At 41.4% G+C, this 27,344-nt stretch overlaps 1 protein-coding gene across 2 annotated transcripts; it reads right to left on the bottom strand.

Annotated features, from left to right (window-relative positions):
• Positions 1-6,578: 6,578 nt before the first annotated feature.
• scarf2 (scavenger receptor class F, member 2) lies at positions 6,579-27,306 on the bottom strand. 2 transcript variants are annotated; one of them, XM_070964854.1, is made up of 12 exons: positions 27,191-27,306; positions 24,225-24,586; positions 21,832-21,890; positions 21,643-21,744; positions 20,471-20,990; positions 19,716-19,934; positions 19,334-19,462; positions 18,887-18,990; positions 17,449-17,563; positions 17,021-17,118; positions 10,756-10,911; positions 6,579-9,507 (listed from the first exon to the last, which is right to left on the bottom strand). In XM_070964854.1, exons 2-12 carry the CDS (start codon positions 24,332-24,334, stop codon positions 8,270-8,272), a joined length of 2,850 nt encoding a protein of 949 aa, XP_070820955.1. In that variant the 5' UTR covers positions 24,335-24,586; positions 27,191-27,306; the 3' UTR covers positions 6,579-8,269. The 2 variants fall into 2 exon arrangements, with proteins under 2 accessions (XP_070820955.1, XP_070820954.1); XM_070964853.1 differs by lacking the exon at positions 27,191-27,306 and having other exon boundaries at positions 24,225-24,964.
• Positions 27,307-27,344: the final 38 nt, after the last annotated feature.

Genomic DNA, 27,344 nt, shown 5'->3' with positions numbered 1-27,344 from the left:
TACCCCTCAGCAGCAAAGCAAAATGGCAATGACTCACTGTCCCAATAATCAGGCCTGAAACAGTGACTAATAATAGTGCTAAACTATTTTCTACTGATTATAATAACACTATAGTGGCTCTACTTGCACCAAAATCATTGATCTCTTGAAGCAGAGGCAGTGTTTTTTTGCTTGTCTCTCTCTCCCCTTATTTGTTGTTGTGTTACTGTCAGGACAGGTTGGGGCACTTGTGTATGTAAGCGGTGCTGTATAGGTTTCAGGATGCTTTTCATGTACAAGGTATTATGATGCAATTTGCATCCACATGGCTGAAGGGATAAAGCTTTTACATTGTTGTTTTAAACACCATCTGGCTCATTAGAAAGGATGATGGAAAAACTGATGAAAAACCGAATGCATTAGCAATGATAATGACCACTTCTGACGAAAAAAAAAAAAAAAAAAACCTGCAGAAACTCAAACTTCACAGACTCCACGACAAACAGCAAATTGCCAGATCAGCAAATTCTCTATTCAAATTTAGGAATTCCTTGATTCTCACTTTTGGGATGTACTCATTAAAATTTGAAAGCCAGTTTTAACAATTCTAGGACATTGATGAATGATGTGGAGAAATTGCTTGTGCTTTTGTGGGTGACCTATAAAGTACCGGGTCCTTCAGTCTAACAATATGGGTTCAGACGCTTTGGTGACACACCGTGCTCAAGTGTCCTCGAGCAGCTTTTCCTCACACTGTTCTGTAGCTGACCCTGACCTCTGACCGCTCGAGAAGGAGGCGAATCAAAAGAGAATTTCCCTGTGGAGGTCACATAAGCATTGCAATGCTGAAGCAACAACAAACACAACATTCTTGCCTTCTGTGGTCACATGCCAGAGCCACAACAGTGTTTACGATTAAGCAACGAGAGCACATTTTCAAGAATACAGCAGTGACAGCTTGGTGCTTTTGGCACAATATGTAGGTCAAGTAGGAATAATTTCACTGACAACGACTGCAGTGTTTACATATTTAATGGGGAACAGGCTAAAGTGAGAGATAGGCCTGGTAGTGACATCAAGGTGGAGGTGAGGGTTTTGGCGTAGAGGTGGGAAGGGGGCGAGGGCAGCAGAGGGATTTGCACTGATGGATGTCCAGTTTCTGGCCACATCACAGGAGCTGGGGGGGCAAGCAGACAGCAACCGCTGCTCCCCTCCCTCTAATCTGTGCCTGGGTAATCAGAACCACATGGCTCCCCATAATGGCTCCAGTGTTGTCCTGTGAAGTTAAACAGGGCTGTGAGGGTCGCATACACACCAGCACACAGCCACAGTGACAATAAATAGACAGCTAATGCTTCCTCTCACATGCCAGTGCACTGCAACCACATATGTTAAATATATCCTGCCATCCATATGCAAGAAAGGCAACCTCTCAGCCTTACTTTCAGGCTGTTATCAAAGTGTGTGTCACCGAATAGGCTGTGGAGAGGAAGGGTGTGAATGAAGCTGGCCTCTGACTCACAAAGATAAAGCAAGTCTGATGCAGTTTTTTGAAAAATGGGGAAATGTTCCTGCAGGCTTAAAGCACATAACACCGCATCGACATGTGTTTCTGTGACTGATTCTGGCAAAAAATTTGGAGTGAAAGTTTGCGTCTCAACAACAAAGCTGTTGTAAGCTACAGTTCGTCGGATGTAGACAGGACTGATTGTCGGGACAGTTGGGGTTCAGTGCATAAAAACATAAGCCATCTGCTTATTTTCCTTGGGTTTGGGCAGACACATTTGGTCTTGTGATCATTTTCCGTCCCAATATCTGGAATAAGGCAGCAGCTTTCTTTCTGTCTCTCTCTGTTGCTCTGGTTGGAGTGAGTGAGAAGCAGAAAGGAAAAAAAAAAACTTTGGGTCAGCCTGTGGAATTATGTGAAAGCTGAAACCTCAAGCCACATTATGAAGTCTGAAGTCCCACTTTAGTGCACAGATAGCGGATGGATGGGTGTGTGAGGGAATAAAGGACGGGGGGAGGGCGAGGAAGGAGTGAATGAAGGAAAATAGGCTACAGAAAAAAACGCAAGAGAAGGAGAGAGGGTTTCAAAGAAAGAGCAAGAAAAGAGAAAGAAAGGAAGAGAAAGAAAGAGCATCTGACTGATCTGCTTTCTATTAGCCATCCAAATCCTCTCCCCTGATACACTCGTTCCGTAGAATTATGCTGACAAAGGGGGAAAAATCCAGGGCAATTTGAAGTCCCAGACAACTGTTTGCACACCCCTCCATGTGAAAAAAGAAAAGAAAAAAGAGAAAGAAAAGTCTCCATCTGGATGGAGACAGCAACTGTGGCTTAATTACACTTCTAGCTATTCATATTCATTTGTATTTCCACATTTGTGGAACTTGTCAAGATGAAAACTGCGTCTTCCAGAAGCTCTCTTAACACTGCCAGAATATAATGTTGCATCAGTGCAGCTCAAAGTAGTCTGAGATGTTACGGATGCAGCAAAGTAGGTAGAACTAAAGCAAATAGTTTTTTTCAGTCTCATACACTGACAGAATGGATATCCATCCCAAACAGAGGCTCCTTCAGTTTCAGCTCTTTTGACCTAGTTTCAGCTCGTCACCAGCTTGTCTCAGCATCTATTTGGGAGGTCGTCATGTTGTGTGGTTGCTCTTACTTTCTGCATTAAAAGCGGCCTTTTTTCGCTCAGTGCCGCTGCAAGGGAGTTTCGGGTCTATTATAATGACTGTCTTAAATCGCAGAGTGAGTAGATGTCACTGGAAATCTATAAACACACATTTGATGCTGGCGCTGTTTCTCCTCCCCATTCTGGTTGCGAGCTGACCTCAGTTCTCGGTGGTTTTGGCTCAAGAAAAGCAACCAGCTCCATTTCCAGTAAATGTCATTTCATAGTTACTGCATTTCCACAGGGCTGAGAAACAACATTTAACGTGTAAGGAGGACTGCAATTAGACAATGTTTCTCTCAGACAGTGCGTCGACAGGGATAAGAGATGAAAACAGCATTTTCAAATCTTCTCTGGCCGCGTCTGATGCAATGAATCAGCCAGGGAAATGACTGCATTTTAGGAAATTGTGCTGCAACAGACACACGTTTATGTCAGACGGTGGAACAGACGGTGGTTTGAACGCGAGAACAAAAAGCTGCTTTTCAATTGTGAACCTCAAAAACCTCAGACTCTCTATTGCGTTGAGGTTTTTCAAGAAATAAGGTCATGAACACTGCAAACATTTCAAGAATAGGTTTTCAAAACAAACAAGGGGATTTGCACAGCAAATGGCTTTCTATGGCCACATGCAATCTTGCCTTTGTTTCTTGAGCATATCTATGCATGCATGCTTATCGAAGTTGCTTTCTGCTGAATGCCTCAAACAAGATGGAAAGCTTAATCCATTATCTTGAACTTACACGGGCACCAAAAGACTGCTCTTGACTGAGTCTACGGCCGAATTAATATTTTCAACCCCTTTCAAGTGTAACTTGACTCCACTTTCTTTCTGCTTTGCATTGCAGAAAATATTTGTCTTTTTCCCCCTCACTCATAAATTTCTTTCTTCCTCTCCTTGCAGGGACTGAAATGGCTACCAGATGTGGTTCCAATCTGTTCCTGTTGCCGTGGAAACACAGGGACTGGAATAGGTTTTCTGAGTCCAGAGCTTTTGGCTGACTCATAGGGCCTGAGTTTTAAAGCCTCGCTGTTTCTATAGACTTGGCACTATGAGGGCGCCGCGGCTCCAAGTCATGTTTAGACTGGCAGCTGACATGTCACTGAACCCCCTTCCCACACTCTTAACCCTGACTTTCTGACCAAGCTTTGAGTTATCCTGTATAGTCGCTCCTTTGTGTTCGTGTGTGTTGCAACGCCAAAGCGACTTTATGTTTCACACGTCAACCTTCAAGTCAATAAAATGAGCAAAACATTACCCTTAGCTAACTGCAGAGGGAATATGAAAAGGCCAAGTTCCATAACCATACACAGGCCTCTCCCATTTAAATCCATTCAAAAGCAGCAGGCACAGATATCCATCACAAGCCGTACACATACTCAATCAACACAGTTTATCCTGAACTGCTGTGCAGTGGTGACACGCAATGCACATTTCCAAGCTGCGACCTTCCCACAGTATGTCAAGGATGAAAAGCCAAGCATGAGTTGGTATGCTCAGCTGAGAATCTTCTCCATCTGCGAGTTGAGGACAGGCAGATGGAGGCAGTTGTGTCAACATTCCTCTCCATCCTGGCCATGAATCATACTTCAAGCCATTGTCACATGAAAAACTGAATGATTTGGAGGGTGGGGGAGTGTATGGATTCCAGTAAGAGCTTTGGCTGACAAACCGTAAAGTGACCGTAACAAACAAGTTCTTCATATCAGCAGAAAGATATGAGTCAATATAAGTCAATGACCTGTAACAATGGTACAGCCATGTTTCTATCGTTGCCCAGAACGGAGAAAAAAAACACTGGCTCCAGATGGCATCTTTCACGTTTTTTGCAAGTTTTGTGGCCACTGTAGTTTCTCCTGCACACTTGGAAAAGAAAAGGGGTGAGTTGAGGGGTATTCAGTTGGTTGCAATCTGCAACCCCACCACCAGATGCCACTAATTCCTAGACACTGGACGTAAAAGACCAGGTCAAAAAAAGGAAATGCCTGGGAAAACCCAGGAATCACAAATGTCAAGCACAAATTGTCTGGGAACCATAATTGTCTGTACGAAATGTTGGCCAATCCTTTTAATATTCACTCAGACATTTCCATTAAACAAACAAAAAAAATCAAGCCCATGGAGATGCTTGATGAAAAGTCACGGAATCACCACGGTTATCAAGGGTCCGTACAACATTCAATAGCAACCCATCCAATAGTTGTTGAGATACTTCAGTACAGACCAAAGTGGTGGACCGACCCTCTCATTCCCCGAGCTACGGAAAGGTAGTCCATGTTGAGCAAACCTTTCAATAGTCAATAATCTTTTTAGAGTAGTCTAGAAAGGTCAGATCAACATCCATTTGCTCAACATCAAGACAAGTTGAGAAATGGATTGAAACACTTAACACTTTTGCATGATTAACACACATACACGTGGTAAGTAAACCACCATGTCAAAACTACAGAATCCGACACAAAGCCGCTTCCCCTTCTGGTTCCAATTACCCATCACATGACCTATCCATCCATCCTCATATCCATCCATTCATCCTCCTTCATTGCCTTGTGGCCCAGTCCTGCCATATCCCTCTTCTCCCCGCCAAAAGAAGACACATATGCAGCGCGTGATTAATTCCTTAGCACAGAGTTTCCACTGTTTTTTCCCCATGAAAGGAGCTCTTGTCCCCCCATCCTGAAGGAGCCAAATGCACAGTTCCCTGGTTCCCTCAGGGTCTTTGAAGAGCCGCTGTGACCGAATGACTCTGGAAGACTCCAGCCCAGGCCCTAGGACTTGGCAGCCCAGTAGCCCAGAGATAGAGGAAAGGGTCAAATATCAATGAGCATTTGAATGAATCTGTTTGAAGAATACAATAAGAGATTTATGAGATGTATTACCCAATACATCCCTGTTCACCTTATTGTTGTTGCAGTTGATTGTACACTGGAAAAAGACACTGGGAGAGGTCATGACCCCATGAGAATGAATGGGGTCATCAATTATCATATGACTGTCATCCTAAATTGATTAATGAGGACTGATTATTATATTCTGGTTTGACTAGAGCTACATGTATTGCTTTTTTATTCCAAAGAAGTAAATGAGGAAACACCAATTTAATGACCATACACAAATGGAAATCAAAGTTGCTAAAAACAAACCACAAAAGACAAAATATACCTTACATTTGGTAACATTTTTGCAGCTTTTCAGGCCCTCCTTTACAAAAATGCACTGTAAGCCTATAAAAACAGGCATGGGCCAGTCAGATAAGAATTGCCACTTCATAATTACACAATGTTATGGTTGTACGTATATGCAATTGTTTCAACAGTGGTATCATAGTAGTATTGTACAATCCTTTCTGCATGAGTTATTTTTTGAGGCAATAATAACAACTGGAGGGAACAAGAGGGTTACAGATATCCTGTGCAGCTATTAATGCCATATAATTAAACTCTGCGTCATACAGTTAAGTGTTACACAAACAATAACATCAACAGAGAACAATTACAAAGCCAATGTAAACTTTACAGGAGGAGAGTACTCATACTGTAGGTTTGCTTCAGAGCCAAAAATAAGCAACATACCAAAAAAAGCAAATACAACATGAAAGCCAGTTCATTGACACCAAGGAAAACAGAAGAACTAAAAAGGTCATATAAGCACAGCTTACAAAGATAATAAAAAGTACACAATGTATACACGTAGAAAATGTTGAAAAAATAACCAAAGAAATGTGATGTACCTTGATAAAAAAAGCATAAAACCAAGACAAGTTTTCAGATTAGCTGTAAATAAAAAATATCCTTCAGCCCAAAACATTCCAATGGCACATGAACTTGTCACATACAATACCAGATAACCAATAACAGAAATAAAAAGCTTTTCCTCCTGACAAAATGAGACAGTCCAGTTTAAGTACCCCAACCCACCCCCTGGTTTACTTATTTCAGTTGACATAAAAGTTGGCAACAGCATTTAGGCAAACATAGCTTCTTTTGCTTAAACTGATCCACAGTTGAGGCACATTGAGGCACAGTACCATTTAGCCTTACCCTAAAACAATGAAATGAAAGCACCCTACTACTTCAGCGTTCATATACTAGCTTAAGATAATACGATCCTTAAGGGACAAAACAGTTTTGCCAAGATTATTTTTTTCACACAATACCCCGATGGCATAAACAAATGAACGTGAAATGAGAACAGCTCAAATGGTGATACTGACCTAGTTTCTCAGCTAAACTGAAAGGGCAAATAAAGACACATGGCAGTCTCCTTCTGTACAGAATGAGCTGAACAGCCATTACTTTAGCAAAACTATGGCATCTGCTTTACAGGGAGGATATTATCCTGCAGTATGTTTTCTTAAATACAGAATAGGAAAGCTATAGATGTTGCTGCATCACAGACAAAATAACAAGTTTAAAGTGATTTTTAAGCATGACAGAAAGTGAGGACATAGGATAGCCTGGGATTTAATTTTTGGTTTAGTGGTTTAGCTGACTGAATAAAACATACAGTAAGAGCACATTCTGGTGATTTGGTGTTAGCAGAAGTATGAAAGATGTTTAAAACAGCCCTCTCTGCAGAAAGATCAAAGAACTTATTTGGGTTTCAGCGAACCATGTCTAACAGGGTTAGACAAAAGAGAACTAGGACTTTAAATCCAAAAATGATATATTTCTGTAGAGAGGAGCCTTGAAACCAATGCTAAAGTTTAGTGAGGAATTAAAGGTGACTCATGGGCAAAGAAGACAATTATGTCCTAAATGTGGCATAACTTGAGTCCTTATGGTGTCAAATTTAGTTGATTAAAGAGAAGCTTCCTAATAATGCAGTATATCAACCTGAAACTTGCTCTGGTAGCAAAGCAGAGGAGGAAAAATAAAAAGCTGATTTGTTTGTTAAAAGACAAAGTTCTTCAACAAATCACATTGAAACTGTAAAAGTTTTGCTTTTCCCTGACAATTACGTAGACCCTTCTGCAAAGAACAGCCTTGACATCAAGAATGAGACTTATATTTGACTTAAGGTGGCTTAAGGTATAGAGCTGTATTGAGCATGGTGGTCCTTAGAAATGAGGAAAAAAGAAAAAAAACTAAACAAACAAAAATAGCTTACAATCCTCAGAGAATCTAATTTTCTTGTTATTTTTAGTACCTTCAGTACCTTTGGGAAGCGTACATAAAAAGTAGCTATTTTTCTGACAACTGCATAACATAAAAGCAATCCATATATAAATATAGTGGTGGGCATATTGCAGAGGAATAGAGATGAATGAACTATGGATTATGTCTGTGCACCACTGCTCTCACAGTTGTGTCCGGCTTAGCCACAGGTTGTGGTGTGAGATTGATACATAGTTGTGTAACGATAAAGCATTCTTGAAATGAAATAAAATGGTCTATAGAGGTCATTATAATACAAACTTACCAATACGACTCAACTGTGCCCTCGATTTAAAAGCATTTCTCACTCTTGGCTGGTCCTGGAGTCACAGCACACTCACACAGAAAAATGTTAAAATTCCTTGTTTGAAAAACTGTACGGTTCACCTTCAAACAAATCCATTTTAGTCTCTTTGAAATCCATAAAAAACTTTGGCCATTTGTCCTTGGAAACACTTATTTCACTAACTGTGGTGGCATGATGGCTGTCTTTTGCTGGGGTGTTTTACTTTCCGGTGTATCCAAAGTACCCTCCTTGCCTTTCTTCCTGGGTGGCTTTTTTATGGGAGTCTTCTTTGGTGTAGGATCCAACGTTGGGTCCCCTGACTTTGAGCCGTTCAAGTCCTGCTTCTCCGGGCTCTTGGCTTCAGGGGTCCCGAGGTCGGTGGTGACGGGTGCCACCATCTTCTGGAGGCTGCTCGAGGTAGGCAGCAGGGGCTTGGTGGAGCTCTGCTGGCTCAATCCACTGGACGGGGTCCTCTTGGCTTTCTGTGGAGGTGTTGGCTTCTCACGGTTTCCCTTGGGTGTGGAGAGACCATTGGCTTTTGTCAGACCTGTTCCCTCGTTCCTGTTGATGCTTTGGGTTTTCTCCTTAAGCTGAGCTGCCAGGAGCGTGGCAGCCTCTGAGTTCATGTGAGGGTGAATGACCTTGGGGCTCTTGGGTGGCTCCTTGGGGGTCTCCTTTGGACTGTCAGCACTCTTCTTCTCAGATGAGGAGCTGTGGAAGCTACTTATCTTCTTGAGGGCATTCTGAACCACACCATTGATGTGCTCCATGTGGCTGGGACTGCTGTGCTCATCCCCAGACTTCTTACCTCGCAGAGGTTTGTGTTTGCTGGGGGAGCCATTGACTTCTGCTTCTTTCCCCTCCTGTTTCTTCTGTTGGTCACGGTTCTTCTCCTTCATTTTCTGCCGCTCCTCATTCTTGGCTGAGCCATCACTGGAGCTCCTCTTTTTCTCCTTTGGCACTGCAAGTGCCTTCATTCCACCCTGCCCTTGCTGCTCTAGCTGGGGAGACCCTGTAGTAGTTCCATGTATCCACGATACCTTGGGCTTAGTGGATGGGTCTGGTGGCCGAGGTTTCGGCTTACCAGGTGAAGGTGGTGGCTTTCCATTGCGCTTAGCCTCTGGTGTGGGAGTACCATCTGCATCCTTGCCACTACCGTCATCCTCCTTGGACTGCTTGGAGAGGCGGGCGATACGGGCATAGAGGGCTGCAGTAGTAGATTCAGAGCCACTGGTGGAGCCCTCACTGTCAGAGGATTTCAGCAGGGGCTGCTCACTGCCTTCTGGTTTTGTGACACTGGTGTCCTTCAGGGAGGTGTACTCTCCTGCATCCTCCTCACTAAGGACTGCTTCTGACTTCTCTGTTGCTGGGCTGGGGCTGCGCTTCTCTTTACTTTCGTTCACAGATTCTGTGGAAAAATGGAATATGGAGTTACTTATCGATGAGATTGTCTATGTGATATTCAAAAGTATATTTGACTTTTAAACAAACACATCATTATTATACTGTAAATATCAGCTCATATTGTCAGTTAAAGCAAGATTATGTAACTTATGAGAAAAGTAACACATTCTTTCTCCTCCAAGTGCAAAGTTGAATTCATAAGACCACTAACTTCTAGTGGCTAATGTTTGCTAGTCAGCCAGCTTTGATTGATACAGTAGATATTGTTTGTGTCACTAACATTACTCAGGCAGTTCACTAACTTCTGATTCTCTACTTGTGTTACTATTACACTATGTTTTAGCATTTATCATATGCTGTAATTACCACTTGTGACCACAGACGAGACTGTAAGAGACATCATATATCAATAAATGAAGTTTAACGTTTCATTTTGTGCTGTTTTTTTCTCATTCGAATAGAGGGTCTAAGGATAGAGGGTCCTGATTGTAAAACCCTTTAAGGCTAATTTGTTAGTTGTAATTTTGTCTTATAGAAATAAAACTGACTGTACAATACAAGACAATCAATTAAAAGCTTAGTGTCGTCAATAAAAAGTAGAAAACAGACTGCAAGGAAACTTCTTCTCATAAGAAAAGCATTAACAAATGTTTTTTTAAAGACTGATATCTGCACCACCTCATTTGCTAATTTGCATACACATACTTGAGACTGGAGCAGCTCGGTGCAACTCTAATTCAAAACCCTTTCAAGATGTTTGCTGTGATTATTTTGTGTCCTAATCTTTTTACTTAAATCAGTTGTTGCAGAACCATTGAACCATTCATAAGGAGAATGAAACTAAACCAATCCACTAAGTGAGCACTAAAAATCCATCAGCTTGAACTGTCAGATTTCCAGAATAGAAACTGATGGAAAGGGTGTTTTCCACAAACTTCAAGGAGTTAGTCAAGGAGCTGGATTTGTGCCATATGCTGACTTGCCCATTCCTTTCCTGTTTACGATCTCCTTGTTCTTGAAGCAAAGCCTGGACCTCGATGGCATATGATAAGCAAACTATCTCCATAATGACATTTACAGAAGTGGGTGAGTCACTGCATAGTCACACTGGAGATCTTGACTTCTTCCGAAACGCGTGTCTATCAGCCTGTGTGTGTATGTGAAAAGGGTCCTGCATGCCAAAGACAAATTATGGATTTATGTGTGTCAGTCCAGATAACTAAACTGTTTATTTATTCTCGTGGTGACTCACCTTCATGGGGCACACAGTAAACTGGCCCCTCGTCTCCACTCTCAAAGGAAGAGAAAGACTCCTGGGACGACCAGGAGGAGGGGGAGGGCTGCTCGGCCACTGAGGGGGGCTCGATAAAGCTGCAGTTGAAGGTGTTCTCTGGGTCGTGGTGGGCTACTGAGAACAGAAAACAAACGCAGAAGCCAAAAGGTCAGCCAGAGGGTATTATACTGTGTTACAAGAACAACAGTCTGTTCTCACTCACTCTCACCAACTGCTGCAGAGTTGTAGAAAGTGTTGGTTTAAGTGAGTCTGTGGAAAAAGTGGGTTTTATTGGTTTTGCATGTGAGCTAGCAAAGGCTCCAACATAACGGAGAGCGAGCGTGGATATTTTCATGGATAAGCTGTTAAGAATTTTCATATTTTGATACCAAAAGCTAAAGAGATTCAGGTTTTCCCCAGAGTTTTATTCTTAGGTGGTTAAAAGACAACCAGCATTCGTCTGACCATCACATGAAATTCTCATCCAACTTTGGACGACTTTGACTTTTGGTGGGTCAGCAGGTTCATGTTGACCTATCAGTGGATACAAGACCAACCAAGAGATATACAGTATTCGCCATTTAAAAGATTACCACATGAAGCTACTGAGGTTTAGATATTAATGTACTAAATCTATGCATACATTTATGACTGAATAAATAACTGAGGAGTATGTGAGGGGATTTTTACATTGTTTGTTTTCTCAGTCTGCGAGATGTTACAGAATATATTCTAATTCAATCAAATAAAAAAAATGTGAAAATAAACCACAACAGCTTTAATGAATATATAATTCTCCTTAAAAGGACAGTTGAGCGTCTGTATTCTGCAACCCTACTCTGCCTCTGATTGGCTCTGACTGTGACATTTTTATCTAAACCTAACCATCTATACCCCTAACCAAGCAAGGAACACTAGCCAGTAAGACGGACACTGGTCTTCAGAATAATGCGCCGTTAGAACAATAGGCAAACAGAAAAACAGGTAATATGCACCCCTTCTAGCTGTAATAATTGAGAATCTGTTACTAGAACAGCAATTTATTAATCTCATGCCATCTCTTATTCTGGTCTTTTCTAGTATTTAGGTGTTGAGTAAAATTAGCCTGAAAATGGGTTCTTCAGTCATCTTCCACTGAATCCTCTCCCTCAACGATATGTAGGTCGAGTCATGTTTCTCACTCATTGTCTGCCTCCCTCTCTCAATCTTCCTCTTCCTTCCTCCCCTTCAGACACTGCAGCATTCTGCTGACCCTTCAGTCTCAGGACAGCTGTGGTTTCTGAGGAATACTTGCAGTTGATCTTCCCATCTGGCGTGAACAGAGCAGTCTTGGCCTAAACTGTACCGGGCGTTAACTTGACATGACCGACCACATCAGATGCTCCTGTTTACATGCCTGATGATACATGGGTCCATCCGTTTGTTTAGACCTCAGATAAACCCTGCATGGAAGAAATCCCCAAACTGTACCAGGACCCTGGCCAGGAACAAATCCCAACTCCTTAGCTGTTATTGTTTGATTGTAACTGAAAAGATGAGCTACTTTAAGGGATCTACAGCTGGATTTCTGCAGACTTGGTGACTTTACAAGCACTATCAGATGAGAATCTGCATTTCCTTTGTATTTCATCTGCAATATCTGGGTGTGGGAAGCATATGTCACTCGGATTTGCACAGCTTTGTTTAAATTCTCACTGCATCTCTCCTTATCAGTGCTTGATATGCATACCCTTTTAAAATGCTCCAAAGCAAGAAAATCTTGATCTTAATAACAGTCAAATACATACTGTATAACTTTAGCAGATAATCTGTTTAAATGTTCCCCTCAGCATAAAGTGTAAACTAAACATGTCTGGTTTAGCTTTCATCACAAACTGACCTGATGTTTATTCTTTTGCTTCCCGTGTCCATCCGTCTGCCTCACACCATGCCATTTTCTGTCTCATCTGCTTTCCTTGCTTTCAACATTTTCTCAAACAACAACCAGATTTAGTCATGGTCAAATCAAAAGTGGATCACAGAGGATGTGTGTGTGTGCGCCACAGAACTGTTTTGTGTACAAACATGTTTGTACAAAGCCGTTTTCAGGACCCTGATTTGTGTTTTTCCTTGAGGCTGCCGAATTTTATCTACTTTTTCAAATTACAGAATTAAGCTGTAAATTAATACCTCAGATCTGTTTTAAAATCTTGCTGGGATGCTGAGAAATAAGAACCACTTGGGTAAATCTTTATTGCTACAATGATCTAGAACCACTGCTCCTTAAAAAATGTTCTTACATTTATCCAAAACTATTCATCTAAACCTCTGACCTACATGCTTGAGTTTTGGAGTCTAATGTTTCTGTCTTATTCTTAGGGTGGATAATGTCAACACAGGTGCAACATGTCTACAATAAGCAAGTACAGATGTGTGTAAAAGGGGGGAACACAGACCAAGAATAACAAGCCTTTTGATATGTATGTAGAGGGGACTTCCATCCAAGGGCACTCATTTATGAGATTATTTAAGGATATCCTGTTTACCAGAGTAATGCCAGCCTGCTGTCTCGATGTGTGTAGTTAATGTTGGGCTACGAAAATGACACCAAAGTGTGACATGGCACTACTATTCTGCATGGATTAACTGTAAAAAAAAAAAAAAAAAAAGAAATCAGCTTTATGTGGATGTGGTATATTAATAACAATATATACTGTATATATACTGTATAGAGGACCCTGCAAAATATTTATCCAGAGGTGTGAATGACAAGCAACATTATATATATATATATAAATAATATATATTTTACACAAATTCAGCAGGAGGAATAAATGAATGAATCACTCCTGCCTTTGTGCAGGATCTTTACTGTGCAGCAAGAGGCAGACAGAGACTCTGAGTGACTGAGGAATGTAGAGCAGCTAACCTATGCAAAGACTTCAGTTAAGTTAGTCAACAAGCTAACACATGGGTATTTTGCGACCTCCCTTATATGCAGTGACGAACAACTGCTGCCCTTGAAAACTGCTCCCTCCAGACTGTGGGTCCGGTGGGGCAGATTGTTCTGCAGACTGGACGCCACTGTGTTCCCTCCCTACATGGAGGCCAACGCACAACAGGGCATTATTGACACGTCCCAGCTGCAGCTCTCCTCCACCACAGTTGCTCAGTGGGGGGATGTTAACAGACCTGAGGCAGAGGTAGTGTAAAGGCTAGAGAGCTGGGCTGGGACAAGAAGGTTGTTAGTTCAAATGCCTGGTCCAGCTGTGGGAATTTTGGCGTAGATTGAGGATATTACGTGCCAATAATAATAAGAAATAATATGAAATATGTCAGGGTTACAGGATTGCATTTGTCATGCATGCGTCATTGCTGTGATGTCTAACATGGTCAACTCTGAGGCTATTAACCAATCACTGATCACATTTATTGATACATTTTTGGAAAAATATCTGATAATGACAACTGCAGCAGAAGCACGTTGGTTCTCAAGTCAACTCAACTCAAGCAGCCCTTTTATCTTTTGTTTCATCTTAATGCACTTTAGAGTGACTTTAGACTGTGGGAAATGTTTCTTTAGGCACAACACAACTACATGAATGTGAAGTTGACCATTGCTGCAAACACACTTGTGATCTCAGCTAACTTTGCCAGGATAATTAAAGATGAAAAAAGCAGGTGGCGCTGCTCTCAGCCCTCACTGATGGGGAGGCATTTTGACACAGAGGATGCAAGGAATGCCAGGCAGACACGTATTTGCAGGGTGTGGAGTAAATATGCTTAGAATGGAATGTCAAACGACAAGCATGCAGGCTTCGTTATGCCAGGAGGAGAAGAAGTGACAGTGTTTTCTTGCAGCATTTTCTCTGAGGCTAACTGTGCTAACAGAGGAGTAAATGTTGTCTTCCCTCTGTATTCCCCCTGTTCCTTTTTCATTTTGTCTTGCCACATCTGTTGCCACTGACCCTGGTGTGGATAAATCACAGTTCTGACACGGGCTGGGGTAAATTTGACCACTTCCTGTTTCCAGCCCCATTGGGCCCCCTCTGGAATGTGTGTGTGTGCAGGACTGTGAAGCCCCAGTTAGAGTTTGAGTTTCCAAATGTTGGCAGACCACGCTTCTGTGGGCAGCCCAACAGAAAGCAGAGCAACAGTTTGCATTGGACAAACTGGGAAGGACAAGAGAGACCCATAATACGTTCATGGCAGTCTTATTAGCTATCCGAAAAAGTGGACATTTTTACTGTAAAAGCCTCAAAATGGATGTTTCTTTGCTTGTAGTGTTGACAAATCTCAGTAGCTTCATGTAAAACTGTGAAATTGATCATTCGTTTGAAAAGGCATTTGACTGGGATAGTGTTGCTTTTAATGCCTCTGGCACGATGCCTCACATGGTCAAACGCTTCACAAACAAGCCCATTAATGTCCCACACTGTGATGACAAAGGCAACTCTGTCTAGTTGCATTTTGACTGAGGCATAATAGAAAGATTCTAGATTAAGTAATCAGCTGGATAACTGAGGAGGCACATGCTGCTCAGACATGGAAAAGAAACCAGGTCATCGTGTTTTAACTCCTTCCACTTCAGTCACACCTCATTAAAGAATCAAATTACAGTGTTTCCTAATGAAGCTGAAGCAACATTTGGAAACTGCAACTGCTATGTAATACACTGAATACATCTATCTATCTATCTATCTATCTATCTATCTATCTATCTATCTATCTATCTATCTATCTATCTATCTATCTATCTATCTATCTATCTATCTACACACACACACACACACACACACACACACACACACACACATGTGTATATATATGTGTGTGTATGTATGTATGTATGTATGTGTGTGTGTGTGTGTGTGTGTGTGTGTGTGTGTGTGTGTATATATATATATATATATAGAGAGAGAGAGAGAGAGAGAGAGAGAGATTCCCATCACAAGTTCCCAAAGCTTGTTTCATCTGAGTAACCCAAAGATTATTGACATAAAATGAGCAAAAGCAGCTAATTTGACAACAACTGGAATATTTGCTTTCTGTCATGATAAATAACTTTTAACAATAAATCGATAATGAAAATGTTTGTACAGTTACTTTCTGTCAGTGGACTAATTAATTAATTGCTAGACCACTACTGCAAATGTCATTCCTATATCAATCTCCTACTTCAACTAGTTAATAAAAACATTTGCACAATTAATATAAATTAGCTTGTAGGTATGTACCAAAAATGTCTTAAAAACGTTAAAATAATTCCATACAAAAATTTGTGAAGTACAAGAAATATTGCTGTTCTGCTACATTTACCCTGCAACTGCATGTATTATCACAAGAATAATTATTTGTATAATATAACATGGCTAATTGGGGCAAGATCACTATCTGCTTATGCAAACACTGATGATTAAGATGATTAAGTGTGTATTTTTAAACCATTTAAACTATTTATGAGGATGGAACAAAAACACCTATGCTAAACGTGTGTGTTGTGGGGATTTAAAAAAATCAGCATATGTCCTCTGTGTACGATTAAAAAAAAAAAAGAAAAAAGGCCCGGGGTCACTGACAGATCTGTCACAGACCACGAGACCTCCACAAGGAGCACCAGAGCAGCAGCGTCCACCCAAACAGTGCAGCCTTTGATAGCGCGTCACTCACCACCACCCGGGCCCCCCGACAACCGCTGGCCTTCTTTTAATAACACAGCCTCCTCCTCAGCCCAAGAAAAATTTTCTTAGCGAAGAAGACGATGGAAACGAGTAAAGAAAATGGGGAGAAAAAAGCCCCAGTTTAGGGTAGTAAAAATATGAACACATGGCATTTGTGGGTGCCAAGAATAATAAGGGGCTCTAAAACCAGTGCATTCCTTTCAAATGAAACCCCATACTTGCCTGGCAGCCACCATACACTTTTCAACCCTATTCATCATCTAAGACCAGGCTAAGGTAGCTCTGAAGGAAAATGCTCACTGACTGCCATTCACTGCTGTCACTGCCTCTGTTGTGCTCACCTGAAGACATAAAAGCACTGATAGCCAGTGAAATCACAGTTTTAATATTCTCTGACATCTCGGTCGTATGTCAGAATCTGAATATCTCTGCATTCATGATCTGTTCTAATTATGCATTCATGAAGCTAAGAGTGATGCCGCTTTAGCAGACTGTTGTACAAGCACCAGTGAGGATGATTACATAAAATACAGCAGCCTCTGGCAGCGCTGCGGTGGGATATGAAAAAGAGTTTTGGGGCTTACCGACTACTTTGGGCAGTTTCTGTCGCCTCAGTGGAATACGGGGAAGTTTAGTGCTGATTCGGCTGAATCGTCCACACAGGATCCGCTTGGCTTTTTTGCTGTTGGTAGAGTTGTCTTGGTTAGGATTGAAAAGGGATGACGCCATGGAAATCCAAATGAATCATTCAAAAGAAGCATATTAAACCTGGCCCAGTGCCTCTTTTGAGGGCTCAGGGGCTGCTCATGTTGCTACTCACACTGTAATGTCAATATATAAAAGCACTTAAAATACAGTTTATATGCAGTTATTCATTTAACAACCTGGTACCTGTGAGAGGTACTAAAAAGATAATATTTTCCTCTATTTTCATAACCAGGGCAAGCCTCATACGAGGAACTTGAGCCCCCAGGGGGGACCATAGAGGTGAAGACACCCATCTGTCACTCACTTGTGGTCGTCTTTGTGTCGACAGAGGCAACAGCAGCACAGCAGCGAGAGCAGGACGATCAGTAAAAAGGAGACTAGAGTTCCAGCCGCAATCACACCCATCCGCTGGTTGGGCTCTGAAAGACGAGATGCAGAGAAATCTGGGTGTGCCACATTGCCACATTCAGTGCAAACCTCTGATGCCAATTTCAACAAATCTCTCTCTCTGTCATCACTAATACTAGACACCTTGGCATATGGCAAATCATTATGATTTACTGTACAAATGACTTGAGGAGAGGGCTTAGCAAACTATAATCTTTTATTAATGTGCTAGTCAGCTTCAATAATAAAGATAAAACATGGTGTTGTGTTAACAATTGATTTTCAATTGCTACTTGACATGAAGCATCTCAGAGGAAATGAGATTGCAACAGGCTGCAATTCAGTCTAAATAATTCACTATTAATCTTGTGTCCCTCAAGACGTGGGACCACTTACCCTTTCTTTGCTGATTTCCTGCAAGCTAATTCCTCTCATCACCCCCAATCTTTACTACACGCCCCTCACCATAACTGATGATTTATTAGCACCCCCCCCTCTTCGAGTGGGACACACCCCAAAGATAATAAGTACTATGTTGCATAAGTATGGATGACATATGACACCAGCAGAGAAGCGAACCATCAGTTAAGGGGTAAGTGGAGGTGACCCTTTGGTCTTTACACTGTCACATAAGGCTGAGATGGATTGTTTGGCAGTCTGGGTGTGACATGTTGTCATTGCTCTGTGATAACAGCTGGATAAAGAATGGAAACCGGTTAAAGTAACAAGGTCTTATAAGGTCTTATGATATCACTGGCCAATCTGCCGCCACCCATCATGTCCTCCAGCCAAAATCCCTGTTATCTTTGTGTCATGTGTAACAATATTCTACCTGCCTACCTCCAATGATCTCCTCTTTCCAAACAGTCCACCTTTTCCTCTACTCTCCCTCCATCTGTCTCCCTTCCAACTTCTCTTTTTCTCTCTTATTTTCTCCATCCCCCTCTTTATTTCTTCCTTCCTCTCTCTCTCTTCCTCTCGCTCTCTGGCTGGACAGGAACAGCGCCAACAAACACAGCCATAAAAAGGACACCGGTCTGGGTCTGGAAACACTATCAAGGCCTCGCTACGTTAACTCTCCCACTACACACTGACCTGAATAGATGTGTTTGTTGGTACTCAGTGTGTACAGCCAACTATTAGACATTTAATACACAAGCAGCATTAGTGGCATCTGGCTCTTTGAACAAACAGTTCAGAGGGTTATAATTCTTTCTGTCTGTGTAGTACCAGGAAGAAATGTTTTTCGGTCTCTGAAAAGGTACATTATTTAGAAAAAATCCTGTTTCTGACTGCTGTTCACAGAAAACCACAAAGCATGTGGCTAATCTTAAAAAAAAGGGAGATTTTCTTACGAAGATAGCAAGCGCCAGACACAGGATCACAGTTCTTGTCATGGCAAGAGCAGGTTCGGTTGCAGTTCACTCCATACTGGCCAGGCTGACAGGTCATATTGCAGCTTGAGTACAGAGAAGAGACAAAAACAACATCTGTTTAATGTTCATTCCAAGTGACAGATGCATTAAATAGGACACAGAGAGAGAGAGAGATGAGGGATAAATGGGATCAGTTCTTCCTTACAGGCAACTTTTTTCCTGTGATGGAAGCTTGTAGGAATTTCACTCTTCTATTCCAAGAGTGTCATTTATTAGTATCAGTAGAAATATGCCTCAAAACACAAGCTAACTCAGTTTCCACGAAATATAAGTGTGTAAAAAAAATAATAAGAGAGCATGCGTACTGTAAAGCTGCACAGGCATAAACATGAGTTTTTTGAGGTATGAGGTGTCTTTACGACTTACTAGGTGCCATAAAACCCCGGGTCACACAAGCACTCTCCGGTGACAACATGACAGATGCCGTTAAAACAGTGACTGCAGTTGTTTTCACAGTTCTCGCCATATGTGCCATTGGGGCAGCGCACCTCGCACCTATCACATGCAAAAGGAATGTCATGATTACAGTCATTTTCACGCTTAGCAGTTTGAGTCACAGACATTATCACAGTGCGGAAAATTGTATTACAGTAGCTACTAGTTAAAGGCCCAGCCATTATGTTTTAATTTAGAAAACGACAAAGCACTCCTGGAAAAAAAAAAGTCAGACTGAGCAACCAAATATGAACATTTTTTAGATTTTTCTTTTGTTACACATTTCTCAGTGGGACTGTGTGTGTTTTCTTACCTGTCCCCAATCCAGCCAGGGTTACAGTGAGAGCACTTGCCATGAATCGGGTCGCAGTGGTGACCATCTTTGCAGGTGGGACACACTTCCTGGCAGTTTTCGCCAAAGAAGCCTTTGGAGCAGAGCTGGTCACACCGCGTTCCATTCCACCCTCTGTCGCACGTGATGCAGCGTCCCTCTGTCACCTTACAGGGCTGCTGGCCCTTGCAGTGCCCACACCTGTGGTGAGCCAAGGAAAACAGAAAACATAAAATCTTTGCACAAACAAATCATCCATCTGATCTAAATGCAGTGAAAGTGTTCTGTAGAGAATCTGAAACATGATGAAAAAAAATCTGTATTTGTATGTTTGAGATTGTTTCTCTAATGATCTTTTAAAGAGGGAGATAAACAACACTGAACACTTACTGTGCTGTTTCTGGTTTGTCGCATCTGTGTCGTGTGAGAACGGCACAGTCCATGGAAGTTAAAGCACTTAAACTGAATTGCTTTTGCATGTTGGCTGATGATTATGGGATAATGTGAACACCATCTTCCAAATCTCACTTTATTATTGCGCCATTAAGTGACATGTTAGGGATATTTTAAGGGTTATCAGCTGTAGCATATATCAAATCTTATTTCCTATCAAAACCACAAAACCACACCATAATATGGATCAAACAGGGGAACTTAACGTTAGACATCTGTTAAAGTGCATGCTTCCTGTGTTTATGAAATGGTACATTTGCTCTCTGCCAAGTTTTTTCCCCCACCTGTTCCTGCAGTTTTGACCATAGAACCCAGCAGGACATGGCTCCCTGCAGAACTTCCCACGGTACCCTGGTGTGCAGGTACACGAGCCGTCCGCCTGGTTGCACTTGCCATGGACGCACTGGCAGTACCGTTCACACCGCGGGCCCCACAGCCTCTCCCGACACTGGCAGCGTCCCGTGAACTGGTCGCATGGTGAATTGTTACAGTTACATTGAATTGCACAGTTCCTCCCAGTCCAACCAGGATTGCACAGGCATCGCCCTGTCATTGCATCGCAAACAGAATTGATGCTGCAGTAGCAGTTGTTGTTGCACTGGGGACCCCAGACGCCAGGATGACATGTGCATTTGCCTGTCTCTTGGTCACACTTGCCCTTTTGACATAAGCAAGCATTCTCGCAGTTAGGTCCCCAACGATTGTGGTTGCAGGTACACTCGCCGGTCAAGTCGTCACACTGGCCGTTGGGGTAGCAATTACATTTCCCTTTGCAGTCAGGGCCCCAGAACTGGGCAGGGCACTCTGTTAAAAGACAGTACAGTAATCAGGAAATGGGAAATATTCTTCTCACTTGTCAAATATCCTGAAACAAAAGTAAGTGTACAGTCATGCTAGTGGCTCTGTGAGGCTGTACTTAGGCTAAACAAGAGCAGAGCATACTCACAGCGGCAATGCTATAAGCTGATGTTTTGCCGGTACAGTGTTTACTATGGTCACCATCTTTGTTTGGCATGCAGCTAACACATGCTAATTAGCACTAAACGCAACATACAGCTAAGAATGTTGGGTATGTGGGTACTGGGCAGATAAAAATGTTGGCATTATAATAGTGGTAGATGACGGGGCTTACCAAAGGCACTAAAAATTATCCTGAGGGGAATATGAATGTGTGTACCAACTTTTATGGCAAACTGATTTCACTCAAAACCACAAATGTCAACTTGCTAGTCATGCAAGAGGAAAAGTCACAGGATCACCAGAGTCATTTAGATTCATCTTTTGGGCTCCATGGATATCAGTACAAAAGAGATATTTCTCTAAGTGGTGGACCAACTCACATACCTGTACTTTTAGATTCAGAATGACAGCTAAAAATTGGTATTTTGAAGGTGAAATATTTTCTGTTCAAACAACAAAAGGCAAAAAGTAAAAATGCTGATAGTAAATCTCTTACTGGTGTCACAGCTAGCTCCAAAGTATCCATGACGACAGCGACATTCATTCGGCCTGACACACACCTCATTTTCCTTGCAGGTGAAGTTGCCTTCGCAGAGAGCTTGGGTGAACAAGAATGGGTCACATTATTCAATGAGCGACATGACGTGCTGATAAATGTTAGAACTCTGCAAGGTACACTACATACGTGTCAGGCATTCATCCCCTAGCTGCCCCCATCCACTGCAGCACACAAATCCCGATGATCTGGAAAAGAAGTCACGAGATTCAGAATGAGAGGGGAATGATGAAGAACCTGGCTCAAATACACTGAAACAAACATATATCAAAGCAGCAGCATCCACACCCAACTCAAGCCTCTTTGATCTCATAGGTCATACTGATGTGGCTGATGTCAGTTCTGCGAATGTATGCAGGGCATTGTACATAACGCATATGCTTAGCACATGGTTGTGTATTCACCTGAAAAGGGGTTTCCATCTGTGTAAAGTACACACAATCAAAAGCCCTTAACCCCTGATTCTGCGTCGTTTATCAGGTTCCTTAGTGCTCCCAAGCCTTTGGGGACTGAAGGAGGAATTTGAATATTCAGAGACAACATTTTGCAGCCAAGTTTTAGACCCTGTCAGGAAAGGAGGGATGTGTCTTCTCTTCCTCCCACGCCTGTGACCTCTGTGGGGGCCCTGCAACACGTCAGCTTCCCCTTAAGTGTTTGAAGATGGCAGTTTGCTTTCAGTCAATGAGCAGGGAGCTACGCTGTTTTTTATCCTGCCAAAATAGGCGCGTGGTAGAGATCACAGGTCTAATCTCTGCACACTTTCAAACGTTATGGAAGGAAGATTTAAATTTTTTGATTAAAATAAGCCTTTTACCTTGTTATATCCATAATAAGGCACTGGATTTAACTTTAATGCAGCTGTGCTGCAACAAATTTTGATGACCTTCGGTTGACATGCATGGAGATGACCTTTGTTGATCTTTAACACAATCCATGTCAGCACTCAAGAAGAAAGATTGCATTCACTGTTGTGTAGAATTCATTTGGTGTTTAGAAGCATGGTTGCACTCCTGTTTTCCTTTCATTATTACATAAAAGAATGTACCAGCTACTTTTGCCAAGGACTTCAATAGCTGCTCTTTTGCTGATTCAAAAACCCATTTTTCTGCAATCAGTGCTGAAAGCATCTAATTCAAGTCAGAGGAAATAAAAACATAACGGGCCAAGTGAGTGGTGAGTTCACTGCAATGAATGTTGAATGCTGGAAGGAGGGCAAAATGTCAAACTTGCAGTGCAGTTGAGTCCAGTACTATATATATCACAGTGAAAATTTCACAAAGCACTAAAATAGTCTATATGTTTCTGGTAAATGACCATCTGTTGCCCAATGAAGCAGAGACAAATGTATGAGATGACAGCACAACCACAGCTTTTCAGCTCTTGGTCATATTTCATTCTGACTGAACAGTAAAATGAAGTGTGTTGCTTCTGAAATGATCTATTTTCAGTTTTGCTCTGACAGCTCTCATTTTCACTTATTTAGTTTTCATCCTGGTCTGTCTCGAAGTCTGGAAAGGAGGTCAAGTTATTTTACAAGTAACAAGAGATACTTCAACAAACTATAAGCACAAGTCTTTTACAGCATAGTAGAGGCCTGGACTACATTTGCTGCTTCTAGCCTACGACCATTTCAAAATTCATAGACATCAGTCCAGCAAGTTTGGATGCTGCGGTCAGCAATTGTGGACTTGGATGTTTTTTTCTTTTACACTAGAAACCAGACACACAAGCTCAGCTATAATCCTAGATGTCATAAACAAATGCTTTCTGGAAACTGAAACAGCTGAGAGCGGGCTGTCTGGATATGTGGATTCCCAGAATATAATTCTCCTACTTCACATAAATGATTGACTTCCTTAATAAATATCAACCGTCATCAAAAATATATTTAATAAACTTCCCCAAATTTCTTCTTCTTTTTTTTTTTTTAAAGTGCATTATCAACCACAGTGTATTATCCAACGGTGCCACGAATGCTGTATAGGTCAGTGAGCAATGAGAGCGCCCCCTACATAGCACTGAGAACACTCCTTTTCCAGATGTACACATCTGTACCGCTGCTTTCTTCAATGGACTCCGCCTCCTGCTATACAGCGGACTGCGAACACATTATATGTAGAAAAGAAAGAGGTGACCTGAAACAATATATCGAATATAACAGTGTAGAAGTGGCGTAAAAGTGAAGGGAGGTTGAAGTCAGTGGTTGCTTACAGTCAACAGCGACTTTTTACACTTTAGTGAGAACCGCTATGTGTGCATAAGGCAAACACTGCAAAAAAATGGCAACGTTATCATGTTATGAATGGCTTGTGCTCCGTTTTAAAAACCAAATTACTCTTCCAGAACATGAAAAAAACTTAAGGTAGGAGGTAAGACCGCTTGTTTTCGATGCAGTTTAAAGCAATTTGAAAATCATAGAGGAAGGGAGAAAGAGGAAAAAAAAAAAGTCACGAGGAAAACTTGAAAACTTTTCGTTAACAACCAGTGGACCAAATCCTATTTCCCTCTGCACTGATGCTTACCCAGGCGCTTTGCATACATTCTTGCCTTTAGGGTTGAGTTCTTGGCTGCAACTGGACCAAAAGAAGAGACAAACCACCGCAACAACAGCAAAAGAGTTCTTCACTTCCATTGTACAAGCAGCAGCATCCTTCTAGACGCCGTTTTTACTCCGCATTTCCCTCCTCCAAAAGTATTGATGGTGGGCTCTCACTGGCTTTTAAACACTCCGATTGGTTTTCTGCACATAATCCAGATGCATCTGCATTAGAAGTATCAAATCCTTCTTTCCAAAAGGGTGATTTAAAAACTTTTGACACCACCTACGCCATCGAGAAACTCAGCAGCGAAAAAGTGACCAGCGACAGCAATCCCAACCGAACAGCTGAAAAAAAAAGAAGGAAAAAAAAAAAAGTCATAAAACCAAAACTTGCGAATCACAGTATTCTCGGTAAACGCTATTCTCCTGCAAGACGCTGTTTATTCCGTCAGAGTTTCTAAATGAGGCCATCATGCAGAGCTGATGGGTCCAGACTCATCATGAAAAATAAAAACTTTTTTTCCACCCAAAAAAGCAATAATGTCCTCAATGCGTCTGGACCGTGTGGATTGATGACCAAAGATTGCGGCAAACTAGCTGCCTTTCGCTTTTTCCACTCAGAGGAGAAGCGCTTAATCCGTAACTTTTGTCCTCTCTTGCGCTCTCAGGAGTGGCAGGAGGGAAATTCCTGATTTGTTACTCTATCTTTGGCTTTGTGCGCCATGCGTGCGCCACCAGATTTACATAGCCTCGGCCTGTGTGCAGCAGGCTCTCTTTTAATGGCACTGGCTAAAACAAAACAAAACAAAAAAGTCTTGTGGCCTAATTTGTACAAACAAATGTAACCTAATACGGACGATTGGGATGAAAAAGCATTGCTTTTTGCGTCATAACCACTATTGTCAGTATTATATTTAACACTTGCAAGTATTTCCAACTTTAATCCAAAATTTAAAGTTACAGATGTATGATTTGCACTGATGATAGGGTACGATTTGAAGAAAGGTTAACTACTTGAAAACACTAATTTATGGTAGTTTTTAATTGATGGATGGGGAGAGTGTGTGCCTTTGTGAGGTGGGGGGGCTGGAGGGGGCAGCAGCAATAAATACATGTTAGACAATGGCTCCCCCATCTGTTAATACGGAGTAATTTTGGCATGTGGCACCTCCTGTGCTAAAGAAATGCAAGTGCAAAGCCTCTTAACCAGTGCAAGCTGTAGGCTGAAGCCAAGAGAAATATCATGTTTTTCACTCATTACATCAGATGCATTAGAACATCCAGTCCAACGTCTTTCTCTGCTAATGATGTGCCTGGGGTCTCACAAGAGCGTATCTCATTCCCGTCGTGGGCTTCAAGTCAACATCCCCTCATGTCCAAAATAAAGTCATTCATTAGCCCTCTACAAAATGTTTTGACGGTTTGTAATTGAATTCTACTGGCATAATCCACGATCCATATGTCAACAAAACCCACAGCCAGCATTCAAAACAGAAAACTGCGCTGACCCCAGACTGTTTGACAGGTCTTTTATAAATGGATTCACATTAGACAATTATGATAAATAATGCTTTATGATGTCGTGACTGCAGTTCATATGGTGAGGGGAAAAATACAGATTAGGTCTTTAAATTATGTAAATCATGTGCATTGTTATGCCTGACAAATATGTTCCGGGGGTGAACTGTGAGTCCTACAATTACTTGGGTATTACACAAGCATAATATTATTTGTTCTTGCAAATTATGTTGAAAGGTAAAGTCCTCAGAGTAATTTCTTGCTTATGTGGTCACTGTGTGAGGGCAAAGTATGTGGCTGACTTGCATGAATATCGTATCAGCCAATCCCAAATGGGCATGGTCTCTTTCCATGTGAGAAAGCTTTCTGAAATGACACTGTCAAAAAAAAGTAATTGTCATACAAAACTCTGCCTCCTTTTAGTGTGAAATATATTGTTAATGTAGATAACAAACTCCTGCACAGTATGAGCACATCAGTGTACGCCTACATTCAGTTAAATCTCTATTCATGTTATTGTAGCTCATGTATTATTTTCATTATATCCTATCCCATTATCTATCTATCTATCTATCTATCTATCTATCTATCTATCTATCTATCTATCTATCTATCTATCTATCTATCTATCTATGTTGAAGCTGGTTCGAGGTAGAGCTAATACACTGTTGTGTTACTAAATCAATGGCATTGCATTAAGATGGTACACTGCAGTGGTGGAGGAAGTACTCAGATCCTTTATGTGAGTACTTCTAATATCACACTGTCAAAAAACACTCTGTTACAAGTAAAAGCACAGCATTGAAAATGTGACTCAAGCAAACGTATTTAAGCATAATCGTACTTAAAATGTTACAAGTAAAAGTGATGGCCCCTATGACTGTTATTGTTTTTTGTAGTTCGTTGAGGTGGGACTTGTTTTTACTCATTGTGTATGGGACACAATGAATGATTGTGTTCATCATGGATTCATTTGCTGAGTTTTCTCATGGAATAAACTTATTATGAAATTGTCAGCCAATTAATTTTCTGATTAATTAATAATTTCTGCCTGATTATTACAGCCATGCTTCAACATTTTCATTGCATTTTTTCTATGCAAAAATCTTAATTTGTAAACTACTTAGTAAAAGATGTCAGATGGAGTAAAAGATGTCAAATATTTCCCTCTCATTTGAAAATAGACTACTCAAAGAAAGCCCAAGTACCTCAAATTGTACTTAAATACAGAACTTGAGTACATTACTTAGTTACAATCCACCACAGGTCATCTCAATCAAAGTAACTGGCAACTTCAGCTGTGTAATAAATAGCTCAGAGGACAAATAGTAACTATATTTTAACTAAACGCGCCACAGTTTGTGCTTTGGTAAAACTGCACGTAAATTTAAATTATGTGAATTGGTTTCTTTTCCTTTAATGATAACATACCTGTTGTCTATATGCACACCTGCTGTAGCCTTTCTAGGGAACCAAAGCAAAGGGCTGATTCATTTAAACATGAAACCACTCCAGCGACTACACCGACAAACTGCTCCTCTTAACGTGGAATTCATCATTAACTTCCACAGTTTCAGTTTGATGA

This window comes from Chaetodon trifascialis, chromosome 6 (genome assembly GCF_039877785.1).
Source record: "Chaetodon trifascialis isolate fChaTrf1 chromosome 6, fChaTrf1.hap1, whole genome shotgun sequence".
NCBI lineage: Eukaryota > Metazoa > Chordata > Actinopteri > Chaetodontiformes > Chaetodontidae > Chaetodon > Chaetodon trifascialis.
This window is presented reverse-complemented; position numbering and strand designations above follow the sequence as displayed.

What these genes read in the sequence shown, in the direction of transcription:
- scarf2 (XM_070964854.1), bottom strand. Translation starts at nt 24,334, where the DNA reads ATGGAAGTGAAGAACTCTTTTGCTGTTGTTGCGGTGGTTTGTCTCTTC. An exon ending in AATGTATGCAAAGCGCCTGG is followed by an intron (nt 21,891 to 24,224) that starts GTAAGCATCAGT and finishes CTTCTTTTCCAG; the next exon opens with ATCATCGGGATTTGTGTGCT. An exon ending in CCGGGGTTTTATGGCACCTA is followed by an intron (nt 18,991 to 19,333) that starts GTAAGTCGTAAA and finishes TCTGTACTCAAG; the next exon opens with CTGCAATATGACCTGTCAGC.